The sequence below is a fragment of the Podarcis gaigeae genome (genome assembly GCF_964106915.1).
Source record: "Podarcis gaigeae genome assembly, chromosome: 1".
NCBI lineage: Eukaryota > Metazoa > Chordata > Lepidosauria > Squamata > Lacertidae > Podarcis > Podarcis gaigeae.
This window is the reverse complement of record NC_139678.1, coordinates 61242390-61264344: the sequence shown is the minus strand read 5'-3', so window position 1 is coordinate 61264344 and position 21955 is coordinate 61242390. Positions and strand designations below refer to the sequence as shown.

Genomic DNA, 21955 nt, shown 5'->3' with positions numbered 1-21955 from the left:
GGGTTTAATCCCAGAAAAGCATGAGTCTTAATGCAGTCTTAATGCAGGTGATGGGAGGGGGAAACCAGAAGTATGTCTGCAATATCCAAAAAAGAATCATTTAAGGACATTAAAGCACATTGTGTGGTTATCTGTCAGCAGATGGAGCAATTGCTTCACTAAATTCTACTTTCAGGAAAGTATTTCCTTACCCAAAGTAAATCACATTTTTAACTGGACTGTCAGTTACCGTAAATATAAATGTTACTTTCAACTCCCTACACCTCGTTCACTTCTCCTTCCATTATGAGAGAATATATAGTAATACATCACTGACACTGAAACAGTCCTAGCAAACATTTAACATTTTTTAGGGGAAAATGATTGCTTTTATTGTCAGAAAAGCCTTTGTGCTGTCCCAGTTCCTTTGTTTTACATCCATCCTTCCTCCAGAAATGCTTGTACCCTACCACAGCTGTCAACTTTTCCCTTTTCTTGCGAGGAATCCTATTCGGAATAAGGGAGTTTCCCTTAAAAAGGGGGAAACGTTGACAGCTATGTACCCTACACTTTGTCTACAGAGGGCCAAACTACGCTTGACATTAATCATGTCATTTGCCCAGGATTTCTCTCTGCAGAAATAGCCAGCAGGATTTGAGCCAATCTAGGTCAAGGCCCTGGTGGGGAGCTATAAATGCTTTAGCCCTTTTGCCTGTGCTATGGTCCCAATCCAAACATCCCTGAGGTCCTTAAGCCTTTAATTTGTGGGTGGGAGGAACTGCTGTTGAAGCTCTTTGGGGCGATAAGCTCAGAAGTCCACTGGAAGCACTACTTTTGGGGATTCCTATAGAAGCCTCCCCCTCTTAACCACATAGTGCCTGTCTCCTGTTCCTCACTTGCTGGTTCTCTCCAGATCCCATGAGCAGGCATAGTGTGATTTGTGTCTGGGGCCCCTACAGCACCATGGTATGCATATTTACTGAGAAGTAAATCCAGCTTTGCAATGGAGCTTCCTCTCAGGAAGGTGTGCTTAGGATTAGAACCCCAGTTTCAATTTCCTGCTCAGCTATCAACTCCCTGTAGAGTCACAGTCCCAGTTCGCAGCTTTACATTTCCATCTGTAACAGGCGAACATGATCCAGCTGAAAAATGACTGTGAAATGCTAAATGCTAAGAGTGCTCCACTACTATTGATTTTGATAATGTTTTGTCATTTTTATCATTTCCGATGCTTTAAAGGACTTTTTAGACCAGGGGTAGGCAAATTAAGACCCAGGGGCCGGATCCGGCCAATCGCCTTCTAAATCCAGCCTGCGGACAGTCTGGGAATCGGCGTGTTTTTAGATGAGTAGAATGTATGCTTTTATTTAAAATGCATCTCTGGGTTATTTGTGGGGCATAGGAATTTGTTCATATCTTTTATCAAAATATAGTCCGGCCCACCACATGGTCTGTGGGATGGTGCACCAGCCCACTGCTAAAAAAGGTTGCTGACTCCTGTTTTAGACTGTTTACTTCCCATCCAAATTTGTCTTGACAGTGGCAGACTTTGGGGTCTCAAATTTCAGCAGTGCCCTGTGAAATGATCTTTCAGCTTCTGCCTTCTGGAAGAAGGTATAGAGATATAAAGGCCAGGACTAGCCGCCTGAGAAACAGTTTCTAGGCAAATGCAATTCTGGTTCTAAACGCAGCATAAGGGGTCTCTATAGTATAGTGTATTTTAAAATGGGGTTTCAGAGTTTTTAGGAGTTTTTGAATGTTTTATGTAGTTTTTCAATTTCATTGTTCTGCATGGGACAATGACAATAAAGATATTGTATATCGTGCAACACCAAAATTGTGCACCCCCACCTCTCACCTTCCATTCTAGTGCCCCCAAGGCTCCGCACCCAAGTGCAACTGAACCAGTTACACTCCTGTAAATCCGCTTCTGTTCTTGGTTAGAAATTGTTTTATTCTTGGCTCACTACAGTGAGCTTCTTTGAAAATGTTTTCTAGAAAGGAGATATGAGAATGTTTTAAAGAAACTAAGGTTCCTGTTACTACTAATTTTGCCCTATAAAGCACCATGCAGTGTCAGGATGCTATATAAATCATTTGCAGTAACACTGCTCCTATCAAATGGCCCTTGGTGTCAGGAGTCCCTTCCAAACCTCTAGGCTGCCACGTTTAAACTTAGCTAAATGTCATGTTTGTGCCAAGACCTGACAGTCAGAACAGGACTCATAGGCATGGTCCTTCCATGATCAGAAGGACCTTTGATTCAATAGGAACTCCACCTGATTGGAGGAATGGGGAACTATGCCTGCCAATCCCCCCCCTTCTCCCTACCCATTCCAGCACCATCTCTCACACTGTTTCATAGGTCCTGCAACTCTCAGAGCAGATCTTCTGAGGGGACAAGAAAAGGGATATGGAGAAAGTTGATAAAGATGATTGGACACCTCCCCCATCATTGTGAGCAGAGCAGAGCTCCACAATCTGATCCAGACTGTGTCTACCTTGCCCCATGAAGTACAGTTGCTCCCCTTTGCTTTCTGTTTTTCACCAGCTGATAAAGATATTTTTTTGCTCTCAAATCAGTTGAGACAAGCAATGCTTTTATGATTTAGTTTTAACAGCTGACCCTGTCTCTTTTAATGTCTGTTTTATGAGAATATTTTAAAATAAAAAATAGTGGATTCGCATTAGAATTCTTGAATAAACAACATTTAAAATTAAAAAAGAATGCAGTATACTGCACTGAAGGCTGACAGATCCATTGGATTCACAGTTTTCCTTGTCACATTAAACCAGTGATGAGACAGGCTATTTCTATTCATTTAAAAATATATATTCCTTTCTACATGACAAGGGGGTGGAGGCATCTGTGTGTGTTTCTCTAACTAAATCCTATTTTAAGCCTTTCATGAAGGATTAATATGGATAAACTGATTCTCTGCCACCACCTCTAATCTAATAAAAGCTTGGATGCATTATTAATTTTTGCCACACATCTGAGACCCACTTTTTTTTTGTCAAGCAAATCCCCCAGCCGTCCCCTCCCCAAATCCCTCAGTGCATCATTAAGTTGTGAACACGGCTTCATCACCTATGACAGAAAAATGGAAGACCCTCGAGCCATATGGCAGAGGGAGAGATCACTCAATGTTTCATTAGCCCCCTCTGTGGGGAAACCGATGTAAAAAGGCACGGCAGGGTGGTGGGAGATCAGAACCTTTCAATGAGGCTTCTGCAGCACCGGCTGATCTGTGTGGAAAACAAAGAAGCCCATGCTGGTGTCTGGGATCGTCTCCCAAGTCAAATATGTGAAGTACTGACTTCAACAAGATGTCAAGCTGGCACACTACACCCCAGGCAAGCACAGGCAAGCCAGGTGCTGCATAAGCTGGTTTTTATTCCCCTTTGCCTTCTTCACACAGCACATAAATTATGGGATTTGGGCAGGAATTCTGCAACGCAGAGGGTTGGACTAGATGACTATCAGAGTCCCTTCCCCTCCATAATTCTATGATTCTACAAATTTGCATCCACAAGATGTCTTGATGGCCACCAATTTTGATAGCTTTAAAAGTGAATTAGACAAACTCATAGACGATAAGGCTATCTCCCATCTCCCCTATCAGAGATAGTGTGCCTCTAAATCACAGCTGCTAAGAATCACAAGTGGAGGAAGTGCTGTTGAACTTAGCTCCAGCTTCCCATAGGCATAGCAAACCATTGTGAGCATAGGCGCCGACTCCATGGGGCCTGAGGGGGCCCAAGCCCCCTCAAAAATTCGTTTGGGGGGGCTCCGCCCCCCCCAATAATTTAAGAAAATTATTACCGTAAATTTCGCTTTATAACACGCAGATTTTTTTCTCCTAAAAAGTAAGGGGAAATGTCTGTGCGTGTTATTGAGCGAATGTGTGGTCCCTGGAGCTGACTCGCCGGAGCGCAGGGGCAAAAATAGGCAAAAATCAGGCAAAAATAAGATCGGGCGGGCGGGCGGAGGGAAGGCGGAAGCTGCTGCTTTCCTGCATTCTGCCTCAGGGTCTTACTGCCCACCCGCTTCTGTTGCTGCGTTTGCTCAAACTCAACAAAGAGCAGGGAATCTCCTGCCCTCCTGGCAAGCAGAGGGTTAAGGAAAGGATCGAGTCCTTCCTTCTAATTCTTTCCTAGTCACACTGCGTGCAGGCTCCAGCCCACCACCTCCTCCTCTCTGTGCTCTAGGGACTCGCAGGCAGCCGAAAAACAGGTGGGAGAGAGAGAGAGGGCTGGCTTGGGGGGGGGACTTTTGCCTTCCTTTCCTCCCCCCCCACCCCGTTAAACTCCCCTGCATTCTTAGCTAGCTGCTTCTCCGCACACCCCTCTTGTGCTTCTTGTCCCTTCTGTGTTTTTCCTTCCCTCCCCATTTAAAACGTGGTGACAAAGCACGGATCCACATGGATCCTCAGGATTTTTGCATTGGGTCACCCCAAATTCACCATCAGATCACATTACATGTCCATGGCTACAGTCTGAACCAAAAAAATCACGCACCCACTGTTGCCTGGGGCTGCAATGGTGCAAAAACGTGGTTACAAAGCATGGATCCACAGGATCTTTGCACTGGGTCACCCCAAATTCACCATCAGATAACATAGCATGTCCATGGCTACAGCCTGCACCAAAAAAATCACGCACCCACTGTGGCCTGGGGCCACAATGGTGCAAAAATGTGGTTACAAAGCACGGATCCACATGGATCCTCAGGATTTTTGCATTGGGTCACCCCAAATTCACCATCAGATCACATAGCATGTTCATGGCTGCATCTTGCACCAAAAAAATCACGCACCCACTGTTGCCTAGGGTCACAGTGGTGCAAAAACGTGGTTACAAAGCATGGATCCCCATGGATCCTCAGGATCTTTGCATTGGGTCACCCCAAATTCACCATCAGATCACATAGCATGTCCATGGCTACATCTTGCACCAAAAAAATCACGCACCCACTGTTGCCTAGGGTCACAGTGGTGCAAAAACGTGGTTACAAAGCATGGATCCCCATGGATCCTCAGGATTTTTGCATTGGGCTACTCCAAACTCACTGTCAGATATTAAAAATCTTTATAAAATAGAGAATTAAATACATACAGAATGTTAATTTTTCAGTTTCGAAATATTAGTACTAGTTTAGTACTGTATTTCTATATTACTATAGTACTGTATTAGTTATTTTCAAATACTTAAATATTTTTAGGGTGTAAGACCCAATTAAAGCCCATTATTTACATACAGTATTACAGTATTTACATACAGTATTAGGCATACTGTATTAACTTTATTAACTGTATTAAAGCATTAACTTTGAGGTATTATTTTTATTTAATGAACCCTCAGCCTTATTCAAAGTAAGCTTAAATTAGCTATTTCACTTATTAATCAAAGTGCTATTACTGTGCGACAGCAATATTTTATATTTTATTCTTTTAATGATAGTTTAGGATTTATTTAAATATCATTTCAGTCTTTTCAGAGCTATATATTCACTGCTCTGTAATAGTCTATAAGCATAATTGTTACTGTAAATTAAATTAGCTTTTTACGAAAATACCGTGCGTGTTTATGTTTTGTTTCTTTTTTCAAAGCCAAAAAGTGTTTCAGGCTTGTCGAGTTTCCCGGAGTGTGGAGTTATAGAGAGTCGAGTTTTTGGGGTCCTAATGTTGATCATATGACTCTAAAATACTTTTAAAAAACTTTAAAACTCACTAATTTTAATCTAAAATTTAGAAAACTTCCCGGGGCAGGACCCCGGTATGGGCCCCCCCAATATTTTTTATAAGTCGGCGCCCCTGATTGTGAGAAGAGGATGCTTGATGAAGCAGGGCTGTTCTTGTCCCCTAAAGACATCTGCAGCAACCATGCAGCAACAGAGTAATAACTTGACATAAATTAGGTCAAGAGTAAGTCTAGAATCACATATTATCCTCCAATGTGTGATTGTAAACTTCTTTTTTGGAGACTTCCCCTGGATGAAGGGAGGGAGGCAACTTTTGTATATTCCTCTTGGAGTTCCCTGTTCCCATGGGTGGGGGCAGGAGGGGCAAACTCTTACACACACACACACACACACACACGGAGGTTGCCCCCTCCATTGCTGGGCTCCTTGTCAATAATATATAGTGCTATTTTTCTTTCAGAGATCTGAGCATTTGGAACACAACAAAGCCACCTAGAAATATACTTTGCCTCTACTATGCCCACCCCCATTTTCCCCCAGTGTCACCACTGACTGTTCCCATTCTGTCTTAGAAGGTATTGGACAGTCCCCATTCCTGCAGAGCAGATTTTCAGAGGCACAGTCTAGTATAAGCAGGTTCTTACTAGACTTATCTATGGGTGACCTACACTCAAACCTTGTGTCAGAACATAGCCATGAGTTTCCTTCTTGCCGGCAAAGAGAATTATGGGCAGGGAAAGCATCATTATTACAGTTCTGTAAAGATGAGTATGCCTGACAACATCTCTTTTTAATGAGGTGTTAATTTCACAATGAGTACATGAAATCACAGGATCTTATGGGACGTCTCTAATGCTTGCATTGCTGAAAGTGTGTGGTGGAACTAATTAGAATGCCATTATTTTTCTAGGTTAATATCTAACAGTGGACAATTAATTCACAAAACTCTAGCTTTCGTTCTCGTTCTCCTAGCACACAGACATGTGTGTAGCAATTCATGCCTCCTTCGCCCATTTAAAAAGAAAAACATTCCTGCATTTCACATTCTATCAACACACATCAAAACATGTTCATATACCCAGTCAGCTGCAAAAGCTTTACGGGATCCATTACTTTATCATAAGAAAGGTGTGAAGTAGAAGAAATCCCCTCAGGGCAAAATCATTATAGATACCACCGTATTGCTAGGGGAAAGGCTTCCCCATTAAACAGACTTAGGCTGATGCACAGCATACAAACTGTTGCAGTTTGTAGAGACAGATAGGAGGCAGGAGGTGGGGGAGGAGTTTCAGAAACAACAGTGATGCTCTTGTCAGTGCCAGTGTTATTTTGCCACTGCTGCTTAAAAACAACAACCCAAGAGGGGTCCAAGGGAGCCAGTGGAAAGCAGGGAAGAGCCAGGCTTCAAGCAAAGATTCCAAACAACAGAGAAAGAAGCTGAAGTCAGTTTAGTGGACTTCACTATAAAACAATCTGTTAACTACTACACTAGAATTACAAAAGCAAGCTGCGGACTAGTTTAAAACACAATGAGATATTACAGAAATTGTTTGGTTAACAACAAGTATATGTTGTATTATTATAGACGCTGATATTTTAATAATCTGGCTCTTTGTATTTAAACTTTATCCCACCTTTTTTCAAAGGAGCAAAGGTGGCATAGCATTGCTCCTCAACGCATGTTATTCTCACAACCATTATATAAAGGAAGTTTATGGTGGTATCGATAGCGATTGGCCAGCGTCACTCAGTGATTTTCATGACAGCAAAGACTAACATGGACCTGATTCTCCTCAGTTCTAGTCTACCATTTTAACTACCATACCAGTATGTTTGCTAATATTTCTATTTTTTTAATTTGAATGTAATGTATTTTTAATTTGTGTGTGTGTGTATGCAACCTCTGTGCCACTCTCATGCTGCCTCTGAGGTTCCCAAAGGAGATTTCCAGAAGCACAGTGGGAGGGGGCACAGAAAAAAAGGTAATCCATCTGCTTTCAGCCAATGGGAGAATCCCCTGAGTAGCATTCCACTCAGAATGTACAGCACAGTTTGAATATACATGGTCCTTTTTGTGTGTCTTGGAATACAATAAATCAGCACTGTAAGAATCAAAAGAACAATGCTCAAGATAGTAACAGCAGAAGCATAGTAGTAACAGTCCAACGACCCATACTTTTAATTGTTCCATGGTGGTGAAGCATTCTTGTCTTCCAATTACACACATGTGACTATTCTATTTTAACTGGGAGTCAAGTTTTAATTGGACTCATTATCACCTGCTAGACTGGAAAAATAAATTAAATTCTCTTGAATTCTGCTGTCACAAATCTAAGCTCAAGGAGAATAGCTCAAGGGCACTTGTTTACTGTGTGACCATGATCACTCTGAATTACAGAATATCACTTCCCATAGAGAATCTGGTTAATCTGTTTGTGTTTTATCTCCAGACAACCACTTTGTTTAATGCAGTTGCTTTGTCAGACACCTTGCAGTAAATAATCCAGCAGAACAAGATAGCATGAAGATTTGTTTATGGCCCACTACAATCTGTGGAATCAAACAAGAGGGTCCTGTGAATAATGCTACCTGAGCCTCAAGTCTGAACATCTAAGACACACTAATACATATGATCAACATTTATGGAACTTTATTTTCCTGGAGATTAACCAGAGAACTATTCTTCTGGACACGTTTCAGAACCAGTGCAAGCTCTTCCTGTTTGAGATTAAGTGGGTGTAGGGATACTTAAATGTGTGTTATTTTTCTTTTGGCTGTTTCAATACACAGAGTACACAGTTTCAAGTTACCACATCTAGAAAAAGCAGTGATCTATCTTGAAGACTTTTATGGCAGTCCGGTGTGTGTCATGGACAGAGATTTATTTATTTATTTTTGTCAATTTACTTGTGTTTCCCTAGTGAGAGAAAAAGAGGCAGAATACGTATTATGTTTTCCAAGAAGATGTGGGACCACATCCATCCAGTGCTACACCAGCTGCACTGGCTCCCAGTGGAGTACAGGTCAAATTTAAGGTGCTGGTTCTAACCTTTAAAGCCCTCTACGACCTGGGACCCTTGTACTTACTGGACAGCCTCTCCTGGTATACCCCATGTCTGGTGGAACGCTCTCCCACAAGAGACCAGGGCCCTGTGGGACTTGACATCTTTCCGCAGGACCTGCAAGACGGAGCCTTTGGTTGGGGCCCAGTCTGACCCCCCTCCTCTTACAAGACCCTGCATATAAGTGGCCTCTCTAACTCTTCTCACTGGCTCATACAAATAGCTGAGCTTGGTGAGTACTTAAGGTTCCCAACCCCTATAGTTATAATTTCTGGCCATCTGATCCTTTTTTGATTTTAATCCAATTTTAAGCTGTATTTCAGTTGATTGCTGAACTTTATGTTTTAATGTATTATATATTTTGATGTTAGCCACCCTGAGCCCAGCTCTGGCCGGGAAGGGCGGGATATACTGGTAAATAAAATTGTTGTTGTTGTTGTTGTTGTTGTTGCTTCATCATGGTGAATGGTTGCCTTTTGCTGCCATTTACCATGATGAACTGGGGCCATCACATTGTGTGTTCTGGTACTTTCCACCATGACCACTGGGAACATAGAGAAGAAGCTGGAGAGTCCCAGTATGATGGCTCCAATTCACTTGATGAACAATACACCCAACTATTATTGTATGAATGGCATCAGTCTCCATGAAAAGGTGCAGTTACAGATAGGTAGCCGTGTGGGTCTGCCATAGTCAAAACAAAAAAAATTCCTTCCAGTAGCACCTTAAAGACCAACTAAGTCAGTTCTTGGTATGAGCTTTCGTGTGCATGCACACTTCTTCAGATACACCGTGTATCTGAAGAAGTGTGCATGCACACGAAAGCTCATACCAAGAACTGACTTAGTTGGTCTTTAAGGTGCTACTCATGAAAAGGTGGTTATTTTTAGCAGCAAATGGTCTGGTCTGCTTCTTCTTATGTGTACATCACCCAGTTGATTCAACGTGCCCTTCCTTTATGTGCACATCTAAATCCTCATGTGCACATTTTCCAGTTGCATCACTGCTTTTATACCTTAAAATGTCAAGTTATGGCTATCAGAGTCAAAGACAATAATAGACCCAGAATAAGGCGAAGTTCCTATTACAATAACTATGGAGTTTCTGTGGGCTAAAATCAGCATGAGAAATGAATTTGGCTTTCCTGAGCCTTATATGATGAACTTACATATTTTTTCAATACATCTGTCCCACCGCCAGCTAATTATTTCCTCTGTGACTACGCTGATGATGTTGATATAAATCTAAAGTTACTAGGACCAAACACCAGCTATAATAGCAAGAACATACGAACAGAATTTTGGATAAGAAATATGAAGACACAACTGTTCTGTTCCTGTCTGGTACAATGGTTGTGTGGGACAACTCATGCAATCAGAATTAATTCTTACAAGCAGTGAATGATTGATTTCTTTTTTAAAAAAAATACTACAAGCACCCCATTGTTTAAATAATTCATACATTTAGCACAAAAAAACCCTAACAAACCAATATGCCCATTTGAAATATCACATCATCAAACAAGCCCATTACAATTATATTTCTCAGATAAATTATTAACTCTGTGATGATGTGAAATGACACCTTTGGGGCTTTCAAAAGAAAGTAAGTTAGCTCAATTAAGACTCCAAAATGAAGATCAAATGGAGTGCTGGAACTGTACTATAGAGGGTCACCTGCTCTCACAAGAGATCATGCTAATGCACAGCCTCCTTAGACACTGGCCACTTTAAGAGGAGCAACTATACTAGTGACATTCAAGACTGCTCCTTAAAAGCAAATGAGATGCTTCAATTGCTATTAGCTGCCTTTAAAGAAAATGTATAATTTGACTGAGTAATTGCAGATATGTGATACTAATGAACCTACATGTGAATGTTCCTATCAGTTATTTGTGGTAATCTGATGAAGATGGTCTGAATAAAACTCAGACCTAAGATGGTAGATTCACTTTGGTCCTTCAGAAATAATGGATGCTATCTGTGGTTGGCAGGGGGTGGGGGGTATGATATCATTCCAGAAAACCCAAGTAATCTTGTTTGTTTGTTGGAAGTAAATCTCAGAAATGAATATATGGATAACCATTGTTCTGAAGGGTCAAAAGCATATTTTGTTTTTAGATTATTCATAAAGTACATGTCACTCTACAGGTACCATTTAAATTAGGCATCTCCTCTGATATGAGAAGGGATGCCTCTCTTAAACTGGTACCTGCTGGGCTCCCCTCCCCCCTTTTGCATATTTGCATTTTTAAAATCATTCTTTTTTTATAAAAAAAACCCTCCTGTCTAATTCAGAGCATGCTGTTAATAGATCAAAATGTTTTGATTAGTCATTCTGATGATCTACTTATTTACCATACCAATATTGTTATTATAAAATACTGGTCCCTATCCAAAGAAATTCAAGGGCGGCAGAAGACTACAAGATCACTGGTCTGCTCAAGCTCATTACATACGGTACTAGGTGTAGCGGGTAGAACATCATGTCTCTAGAGTCTAAAGAAGGGGCAGACTAGTCTAATGCACAGATGAAGTGCTGAATTTAGATTTGGACTGTCAAAATCGGTTCAAATGCCCCAAACTCTCTGGATGGGCTCTTTGATAAATCACTGCCTCAGCATCATGGTGTTTTGGGGAAAGGGTGAGATTCAAGTGTAGTGAAAGAAGGAAAAGTAGGTCTTGGTATATTGCCTTTTTCTGGGCTAGATCAGTTAATGGTCCTGAACTCAGGTTCATATGAGTTATGCTGGCAAATCTGTTACAGTAGCGAATAATTGCCCATAAAAGCTATAGAAAAGCCCTATGCAATGGATTTCTTAATATTTAATCAATGGAAAGTTGATCCCAGGCTTCTAATTTTTCATTGAGAATTTCCCTGAAAGGAAAGGAGTGACTGTGCTAAATTAAACCCTCATGACTCCACAGCGAACACCTTTTTGTTCCTATTCTCTGCCCTTAGAGCATTCATGGTGATGTCATAATTATGTTCCTCCAATGGCAGATCTCTATGCACCTCATGAGAGAAGAGATGCCTCTGGAATGAATAGACTAATGAAACCCTCTTCCATTTTTAGATGCTACACAGGGAGATGTTGTTTTGTTCAAGCCGAGTGCTGTGCAAAAGTCTTATCTTCCACACCCGATCATCTATTTTTTGGGTTTAGGGAATTTACTGAACTGTCTTGTGGTCAAAAGAAGGAATAAAAATTTTAAGATAAGTAAATACATTTAGTACCAGTCAGCACTATGCATAATTTTTTTATTTCCAAGGAATAAGATACATTGGTTTTAACAGCCGATGCTTCCAGAGTATTTAGGATGACAATGTTACATCTTTAATATTGTACTTGGAAATATACTATATGAAAACCAATGGGTCTTATTTCCATTAAAAGTGTTTAAGGTTGGGAATCACTGGGTGTAAGATAAATTACTGTATGAAAGTTGAATTCTATTTGTACTGGAAGTATTAGGGACATTTTGTGTCTTCAGCAACTCAAGCATTCTACAATCTCATACTCTAGTCTGGAACACATATAGTTAGAAGTAGTGGAACAGAATAGTAATATAGTGGAACAGAAACTTACTTGAAAGTTAAGGAACTTATTCCCAGGTAAAATGTTTGATTCATTACAAAATTACAAGTGCATTGTAACTAATCCAGTATTCTAACCAGATTTGGAAATTCTGCCAATTAATAACCTTCTATGGATTTTCATTGTTTATTTCATATTCATATTCTGTTCATATTATGTTGTGGGTTCTATCTAGGTTCATAGGATTCTCAGCTCAGAAATTTCTCCAAAGGCTTCAATATATACATCATGGAAGCACGATTGCTCATAGCAAAAAAAAAACTGGAAAGAATTTGATAATCTACAACAGGCATAGGCAAACTTCGGCCCTCCAGATGTTTGGGACTACAATTCCTATCATCCCTGACCACTGGTCCTGTTAGTTTGTGATGATGGGAATTGTAGTCCCAAATATCTGGAGGGCCAGAGTTTGCCTATGCCTGATCTACATATCACACAATGGAAACAGGAAGAATGGACAATCGCTTTATCTGAGAAACTAAGAGAGAGTGTGCCCTGAATGATGCAACTGATACAGGCAATTTTACTGAAATACGACATCCCTTTATAAAGTATTCACATAAACACTCTGATGACTGGCACCCGCCAGCTGCACATACAGATCTACGGGAAATTTTTAATGTATTAGTCTTCTGGGGGAGGGGGGAAACCAATTGTTTTGATAATGATATGCCCATACTTATATCCTGTTTCATGAAAATTTTAAAAAATTAAAATATGGAATGGCAGTGACAAATATGCCCTGGGGGAGGGGCATTCCTGAGACAGAGTACTATGACAAAAACAAAAGCATGTACACCATGGATTAGCAGCTCCCTGCACTCCAGTGTTGGAGCATATTTTTTGTATACCTGACATATCAAGGTACAGCTGAGGAGTTCCCTGTCTGAAACCCTGGAGAGCCACCACTGCTCAAGTTACATGGGCCAGTGGTCTGAATCATTATAAGGCAACATCCTATGCTGCTATGGTAGAGTCATCTGAAGGAGTAGGGTGAAGTTCCAACCATAAACTTTAGGCCAAAGCCTAAATAATGTCTCTGAATAGTCTTGTGCATTTTCTGTGCAATTAGAATTATCCTAGGGATGGGAACCACTGTTCTAGTGCAGTTGCAGCCAATGGAAACTTGGAAGCTATGATGTGGAGCCTAGAAACTAGCTCTGGAAGGCCCACCACTGGGGAAACCTTTCAGAAGCCAATTAGCTCTTCCACAACCTGTTCAACAGATAATCTAGCTGAGACTAGACAGAAAATCTACTGAAATGTGTGCCCTGAATTTGGATAGACAAACTGTTTCCATAGAACTTCCATAGTCCATTCTCCCATCCAAGTTAAGACATCCAAAACTTATGACACCATTGTTCTCAAAAGTCACCTGCAAATTTTTAGCCACCCACAATATTTCTACAATTTCATAATTATAGAAATATTAATTACTGTTATAATTCACTGTTGGAGGCAATATGCTTCTGGGAACTGCAGGAGGGAAGCACACTGTTGCACTCAGGTGCTACTTGTGGGCTTCCCGTAGGCATCTGGGTGGTCACTATAAGAACAGGATGGTGGACTAGATGGGCCCAGGGGTGTCTTACCCATAGAGGCTAGTGGTGTGGGGCTCCAGGGCGCCAAGTTCTGGAGGGCACCAGGGAAAACGCAGAGGCTGGACGTGGCACCTCCCAGCATCAGCTTGCTGCCCTTGCCTGCCTCTGCCATGCTATGCCAAAGCAGCCAGCTGAGCCTCTACCTCTTCCCCACCAGAGGAGCCGCCCTCCAGCCACTGCCCACCTCCTCCAGCCCCGCTGGCAGCACCATCCTTCCTAAAAAATTCTGGGAAACTGGGGGAGGGGGGTTGCTGGAGAGAGTTTTGCACCACACACTGAATATGATTAAGACGGCCCTGATGGGCCTTGGCCTGATCCAGCAGGGGTCTTCTGATACTCTGATGTTTTTGCATGCCAATCTTCTCTCTCTCTCTTTTCAGTCAAATAGGTGCATGCACATGAAAATGGAGAAATGGAGTCTGCTGATGCATGACATTTATATAAAAATAAAGGTCATTGTCATCAATCTGGACAGCTCTGAGCAATTTTTTAAAAATTAAAACGCCACTATGTTATCAACATTTGAAAGGATGAAGTGTATTTATTAAAGTATGTATTATTATCTTTAGTCATTTTAGTTCAGTCATGATAAAAAGATCTGCTGCACAAGACACATCCATGTCTTTGAGTATTATTTAATTTTCCTTGCTAGAGCTGATTCGTAAGAGTACTTTTAGTACTGTGCAGTGTGCATGACAACAGCTTGTTAATGGTGTTGTTGATTTAAATCGGTGTAATTGATTTTATTAATTAATCTCAGATTAATGTTTGGGTTTTTAATCAGGTTTTAATTAGAGCTGTCCCTCGCAATAAAGTGTTCATCCTTTGCAATGGGAGGGCGGGGGGGGGCAATTTATTTGTATTTCTAGCTTTTTTATTTATAGAGTTTTTCAGTTTTGATCATGGATTTCAGATCGTTTGTTTTCAGGGGTTTTTTCCCTTCAGACTGACCCTGTTAGAGTCTTCTGATACCCTGAAAGCATCACCTGTATACTATACCTACCCTTTTAATCAGTTCATTTATTGATTACACTGTTAAAAAAAACAACCAAGAAAGTTAATCACCTTAGAAATCCCTGAATGACGAATTGACTGTTTGACGGTTCTGCTGATGTGAGTTAACTGGATCTGAGAAAACACTGGATTAAAATATTGCACTCTTTACAAACGTTCCCCGTGTAGTATAATTGGTGAAGGGATCGCGCCCTGCTCCTAATTAACAGCACGACACCATTCATTCACTCTCCGTTCATTGCGCGTCTTGAAACTGGGCATAAGGGGTGAAGCGGGGTGCACGCAACTGTGATGGATTTGACTGGACAGAAAATACAAAGTCAATGGTGGGGGGGAGGACGGCACCAGGGAAGACTGGCGACGTCGTCGGCTCCTTTAAAGGCTCGGCTAATAAGATAAAAGCGCAATCGTTATTTCTTCTTTAACTCGAGACTAAATGGACTTGGTAAGAAGAGCTCTCTGATGGGCACCTGAATGTGTGTTAACTGGGGCTTTCATTCCCCCTTTGTATTGGGGAAATGCATGGCATTATACGAAAATGGCTACAATTACAGTTTAGTAAATAATCCCCGATTGCTGATAAGGAGACCAGCGAGCCTGGCGCTTCCTGGCCAGAAACAAATAACCACATATCCTCCGCAGTCTGAAATCATGCCGCCCTCTCCATGTCTCCCCAAAGAGACCGTCTGCCTGCCTCGCTCCTCTCGCCCATCGGAAACCCCTTGTAACGTGATGGAGCCATTCTACAGTATTGCACCGTGGAGCGCGCAGACCAGTTTGGAAAGCGCTGCCCTTGCTCCTCATTCTTCCAAGTTTCCAGATTTACCCATAATCATGGGCGTAGCCGGGGGGGGAGGCAGGGGGCAACTGCTCCCTAGGTCAAGTAAAACAATAGAAATACCTAACTAACTGACCAATCAATGCCGTTCTGTCCCCCCCCCCTAACCAAAGTCCTGCTCCTCCTAGCAAAAATCCTGGCTATGCCCATGCCCATAATGCTCACCATAAAAACAACTCAGTGCCATTCTCTGCCGCAAAGGTAGTTAACGCGATGCCCTCCCCTGCAGCTCTCTCATCCCTGAACATTGGTTATGCTAGCGGCGTTGATAAATGGTTGTAGGTCAAAGATTCACAACCGCACCATATTGACTGCCTTTGTAATATTGCTGGCTTTGGACAGATACCCCGAGATAACATAGGTTATCAAATATATTATTGTGGGTGCCGAAGCACCCACAGAACCCTGGCGATGGCTCCAGTACGAGATGACACTTATTCCAGTAATGTGGAACACAATCGCCCCAATCCTTTTTCCCAGCTCCATCCAAGTGAATGGAGAAGGAATCCTCCTATGGAGGAGATAACCATTCACTCCTATGGAAGAAATTGCCATGCACTGGTATGGGGGAACTATCCGTTTATTCACATTGAGGAACCATCCATTCATTCGTATGGATGAAATGTCCACTCACTCCTATTGTCTCAACTGTGGATTGTGGTTGGTGGTGGAACACGCAATGACTTCCCCAATATGGGCGGAGCCCGGCTGGTAGGTCTGGATGGAGACACTAGCCCAGCTGCTCCAAAGCAGGATGTCTCAGTCGCCACGCTACCCATATTTGCCTATAGAATAAAAATTCATTGTTGTAAAGCCAAATCCAGGCCTATGAACAGAACTTAATATGAGCCACCTAAGGAAACCTCGGGCCCTTCGCCCAGAAGAGAGTACTGTAAATAAAAACTCCCAGCTTTCGTATGTATGTATGTATCACAAGGCTCCCCTCCGCCCCGAAATACAACTGGACTTTTTATCCAAAATGGTGGATAGAATTCCTATTGCTTTGATTTCGAACCTAGCAGGTGATCTGATTTCAATGCGCCTTTTAAGCATAAAGGTTTGATTTATAATATCAGCCACGATCGGTTCTATGGAGAATTGCCCTTGTTTTGGCATCTAAACCTACAGTACACGTTCACAGATTGACTGTCATGAGTCGCCATTTCCTCGGTTTCCATCTTGTCGCTGTCTTCCTTTACGCATTCCGAATTAGTTACGTGCCATTCCTCTCCCTCCACATCTTACCAGTTCGCACAACTATAATCGCAAAACTATAAATTCGGAGAGATTTAGGGCTAAAGAAGACGACCCCCACCCCCGCACACGCACGACTTTGGGGAGGCTGAAGGAGCAATCCAGGAGCTCGTTCGGGGGGAAGTGGATTAGGTCTTACTTCTGCCTTTCCAAACTGTATACAGTGGTACTTCTGGTTACGTACTTAATTCGTTCCGGAGGTCCGTTCTTAACCTGAAACTGTTCTTAACCTGAAGCACCACGTTAGCTAATGGTGCCTCCTGCTGCCGCTGCGCCGCCAGAGCACCATTTCTGTTCTCATCTTGAAGCAAAGTTCTTAACCCGAGGTAATATTTCTGGGTTAGCGGAGTCTGTATTCTGAAGCGTATGTAACCTGAGGTACCACTGTATTCCGGTTAATCTGAATTGGGAGTCCTATGCACGTCTACTCAGAAGAAAGGTCCACCAAGTACAACGGGGCTTACTCCCAGGAAAGTAGGTATAGGAGTCCAGCCTTAAATCAGCGCAGATTCTAGATCAGGTGGTGCTCTCCCATCCGACGTAAAATTCAGTTTAATAGAGTCGCATTGAGATGTTCAGGGAAAACAAGCTTTCCTGCAGGACTTTTCCCTGCGTCCGATTCCACCCGCACCCGCTTTCCCTTTGGAAATTCAATCTACAGCTAGGTTACCCCGTTTCCCATTTGTGCAGATAAAGACCCGGAGTAGTTTGAAGCGCTCCGATGGGGGTTGGTAGCGGTGGCGATTAAATCCCTGATTCCTTTTTTACTCAAGCCAAACAACCGGTGGAAATCTTGCCCAGGGCAAGAAATGACGATCGGGTTGACATCCGCCTCCCACCCCAGAGAGCTAGGCAAGTGAGATGCGCGCGCGTGTGTGAACACAGTTACTTTGATTCATGACTGCGGACTAGGAGAGGGAGGGGTTTTGTAATAGCACAAACATTCCCCATTCAGAGCTGCAAGCGCAGGGTCGGAGCAGGCGGCGTGGGTGGAAAGGCGATCGATTCGGGGAGCGATCAGCACGTCTGCACTGGCTGATGGATTGGTCTAAAGGGCCTCTACGCGCGGAGACTTTGTTCTTTGGAACATCCAGTCCCTGCCCGGGGCCGCCTGCTTCCGGGTTGGAGAGCGCGCGGCGCTAGGACCCCCCTTGCTCCTCCCGGAGAGGATGGCTCTGAATGCCTCCTGCGCCCGGGAATCCTCCGAGGATCTAATTAACAGGTAGAATCGCCCCCCGGGTGCCTGAAACCTCCTTGGCAGGCGCCATAGAAACGGAGCCTTAAGACCCCGCGCCATCTGCACTTCCCTTTCATTGTGCAAAGCTCTCTTGGAAAGCACTTTCCTCTCCTGCTTCGTGCAGCGGGCGCCTCATTCAGCTCCCCTTCGGCTGCCCATTAATAAGGACCCCCACCTTTCATCTGAGAGATACGCAGAGTCTTTTTGTTTAAATAAATAAATAAAAGGGGGGGATAATTAATAATAACGCACTCGACTCCCCATCGACAGCTTCCCAAAAAGCTCTGCGGGTTATATATAACCTGAGCGAAACAAATGGACTTGTCTCTACTTGAAGCAGACGTTATAACAGAGAGCCCAGCCAGACCGCATGAAATAGTTCCGAACCGTCGAGCAAGCGAGCGTTTCATATACTGCGTTTCAGTGATGTGCAAAAAACAACAACAAAAAACAACAACAGGGCTTTCATATATGAACAATATCTTAATGCCTGAATAATAATATCTGGAAGCAACTCCAGGAACAATGCATATCATAAAGTGTAACATTAAAACCAATAATAACAATGTAAAAACAGGAGATTGGTGTTTTGCTAGCACGAACCCGTGGGTTTCGGTCCGACGATAATGTGTACAATTGTTAATCTGCTAACTGAATAGTCAGTACTACTAGTAGAGTATGATTATTATAATCAATAATCAATTTAGTTAAGCTGAAGCATTTAACTGAAAGTCAATGTTGTGTTTTTTATTACTTCAGCTATCAAAATACTTCGTTTCAACTGGGCTTGGAAAGGATCATGGACTCTCCGCCCCCTTTTTTGGTTGTCATTGTTATGAGCAGCCTTGGGCGCTGTATGTTGAAACTGAAAGACGCGACACGAACCGAAATGATCGATAATAAACGATGACCGTTTAAAGAATAATCTCAGATTTCGGGTTAAAATGGCAGTGATTCCAGCTAGAACTGAGTCACACACCCAGGAAAACAGTGTTTAGGCTGCAATCCCATAGCCAGGCATGGCCAAACTTGGCCCTCCAGATGTTTTGGGACTACAATTCCCATCATCCCTGACCACTGGTCCTGTTAGCTAGGGATGATGGGAGTTGTAGTCCCAAAACACCTGCAGGGCCAAGATTAGCCATGCCTGCCATAGACGCTTCTTTGGGAGCAAGTCTCATGGGATTTAGTTGCACAGAACCGGTGGTGGGTTTTATTCCGGACTGAACTGAAATGTATTAATTTGGAAATTTGCGGCAAAAGACCAGAAATCCTTGGTAGGGAGAGCGAGAGACTCTGCCAGGAATGGTGTGTCCAGTAGTGCCCTCAAAACAGGACTTTGGAGCAGAAATGCCAGAAGCTAAACAGAATCCCATCTAAAGATGGGCTGGAGGAGAGGCGTAAAAGCAGAGTCCTGGCTGTATGTACCACTGGAGGTGCCCTGCCTTGTCTCCTAAGCGTGAGAGAATTCCCCTTCTGTTCAGTTCGTCTAACACAAAAACAGTCTGTCGTTCCTCCAACAAAGATTGGCTGCAAAGCCAAACTATTCTGGCCTCTGAGTCTGCGCCCACGTACTGGCGGATGGGGAGCACCACTCCGCACTGCGCTGCTACGCTTTGCACCATAGCGGGGTGGGGGTTGAGCTCCGCAGTGTGGCTCATCGAGGTTTCCCCAAGACAGGAGGCTGTTTCTTTTCAACAGCCCATGCAGGAAAAGAAGCAGCCCTGAGCCAACAACAGGTCCCCGCGGCTCTTTGCCTTTTCCCTTGTCAGCAGAAACACCAAACACAGAATAACCCAATACCATGCGGAGCAGACATCTCGCTCTTTATTTACTTACTTCGCACGTGGAGGAGGGGAGAGATCGGGTTGCCATTACCTGTTAGCTGCCAGCCTGGATGAAATATATCCCCCGGGGATCTGCGTGATTATATAGCCCCAGAAAAAAGAACCGTGGATCATGCCAACCGTCTCCGGATCCCAGTTAAACTTCGCTTTCTTCCGAAAGCGACCAAGCCAAGGAAAGGAAAGACAGAGGGAAGAAAAAGAAGATGCGTTGTAAGCAGTCATTTAGAAAGGATAGGTCGGTGCTAAGCCAAGGTCCACGGAGGGTACCTGCAGCTGTCAACCACAGAATATGAATGTGGTTTCCCTTGACGCTGCTAAATTCAACAATTATCCCAAACAAACACATTGGGGTTTTTAAGGATGGGGATTGCTAACGTCTCTGTAACCTATATATTCTTAATTCCTGTTCATTATTAATTATTAGTAGTATTTATATTATTGTACTAGGAGGATACTGTACTCTGGGACTTTATGATTCCAGGTTAGCATATTGGGGAGTAGAGGGGGTCGACTATATTTGAAAAGGGTCACAAGTGGATCCTGGGCGATCGCCAGGTTCAAATCAAACATAATGTTCAAAAGCTTCTGAACACAACAGTGTTTGAAACGGATCCGTCCAGCAATTTATTTCATTGTATAAATAAGATACCTTTGCCACTTTGTGTTAGTCTGTTTTTTTCCTTGGGAGAAATGGTTGGGGACGGGGGTGGTGCGTTATTTTGTGAGCCATTTCACGTTCTCGATTACTATGTGGTGATTTGTTTGTTTTTTCATTGGACACAAACACCTTGCTATTCTTCTCAACAAAGAAAACGATTATAAAGGGGAAAAAACTTGTTGAAGCGACGTGCATTTATCCGCCTATATGCTAAGCTTCACCTTCCCTCCGAGTTTAGGGGTTTGATATAGATTTGCTTCGCTTTCCTCATATTCTTAATAAAGATTCCTTCCCTCGCTTATAAAAAACCAAGGCGGACCTGATTTGACAATCGCGATGTAAAAAACAACTGATGGACCGTCATCTCCTTAATCCCGAAGTTTCCAGAGAGCTTGGGGAAAAACAAACGTCTTTCGTCGTTTTTGGCCGCTTGGTGTAATCATTATTATTTATTAAGCATATAAGTATGTTTAAGGGTCTAAAATAGCAGTTGTCCAGAGGGACCACCTCTGCCCTGTTCCCTATCGATTTTGGCAAGTGCGGAGCGCAGACGCTGCCATGTAACGGCTGACGTCTGAGCTTGGGACAAGCTCTGGGTTTGAACTGAAGAGGTGAAAGCGGGAAGCGGAGCATCATGATCCGACTCAGGGTGGGGTGTGGGCTCCTGGACTCCTTTCACCCCCATTCACAGCTGAATAATTTAGGATTTTCAATCGATTGCGGTTGCGGTCCTCCTGGCCACACCTAATTGGAAGTAAGTTCAATTGAACTCAATGGGACCTGCTTCCAGGTGTGCCTTGGGCTACGAGTTCCTTGCAGCTGGTCGTCGTCTAAAATACAATTGTGTGTAAGAAAGTGGGGGAGCTACATTTTTTAATTTATGGGTGGGGTACCCTAGGTTCAAAGCCCCACTCAGCCAGGAAGCTCACGGGATGATCTCGGGCCAGCTATGTTCTTTCTCGACCTCACAGGGCTGTGAATATAAAATGCTTGGGGAGCGAACCATGTAAGCCCGTTCCGAGCTCCACGGAAAGAAAGCAATAGGAAAAGCCAACAGGTGCACCAAATTCTCATACCAACGACAGCAAAACTGAGTCTGGTTTTAAACGGGGGAAGAAAAAAGAAACAGAAAATGAGGCGGGTGAATGAATTGGAACGAGAGA

At 43.0% G+C, this 21955-nt stretch overlaps 1 protein-coding gene and 1 long non-coding RNA gene across 2 annotated transcripts in view; one reads left to right on the top strand and one right to left on the bottom strand.

Annotated features, from left to right (window-relative positions):
- LOC310851363 overlaps positions 1-21955 on the top strand; it is a 690313-nt gene that overhangs the window by 611504 nt on the left and 56854 nt on the right. The window lies entirely within an intron of this gene.
- The window catches only part of SLC17A6 (solute carrier family 17 member 6), a 46963-nt gene that overhangs the window by 19957 nt on the left and 5051 nt on the right, over positions 1-21955 (bottom strand). Inside the window, exon 3 of the mRNA XM_083750792.1 lies at positions 20166-20284. Coding sequence (XP_083606918.1) covers positions 20166-20284 — 119 coding nt within the window. The remainder of the gene's footprint in view (positions 1-20165; positions 20285-21955) is intronic.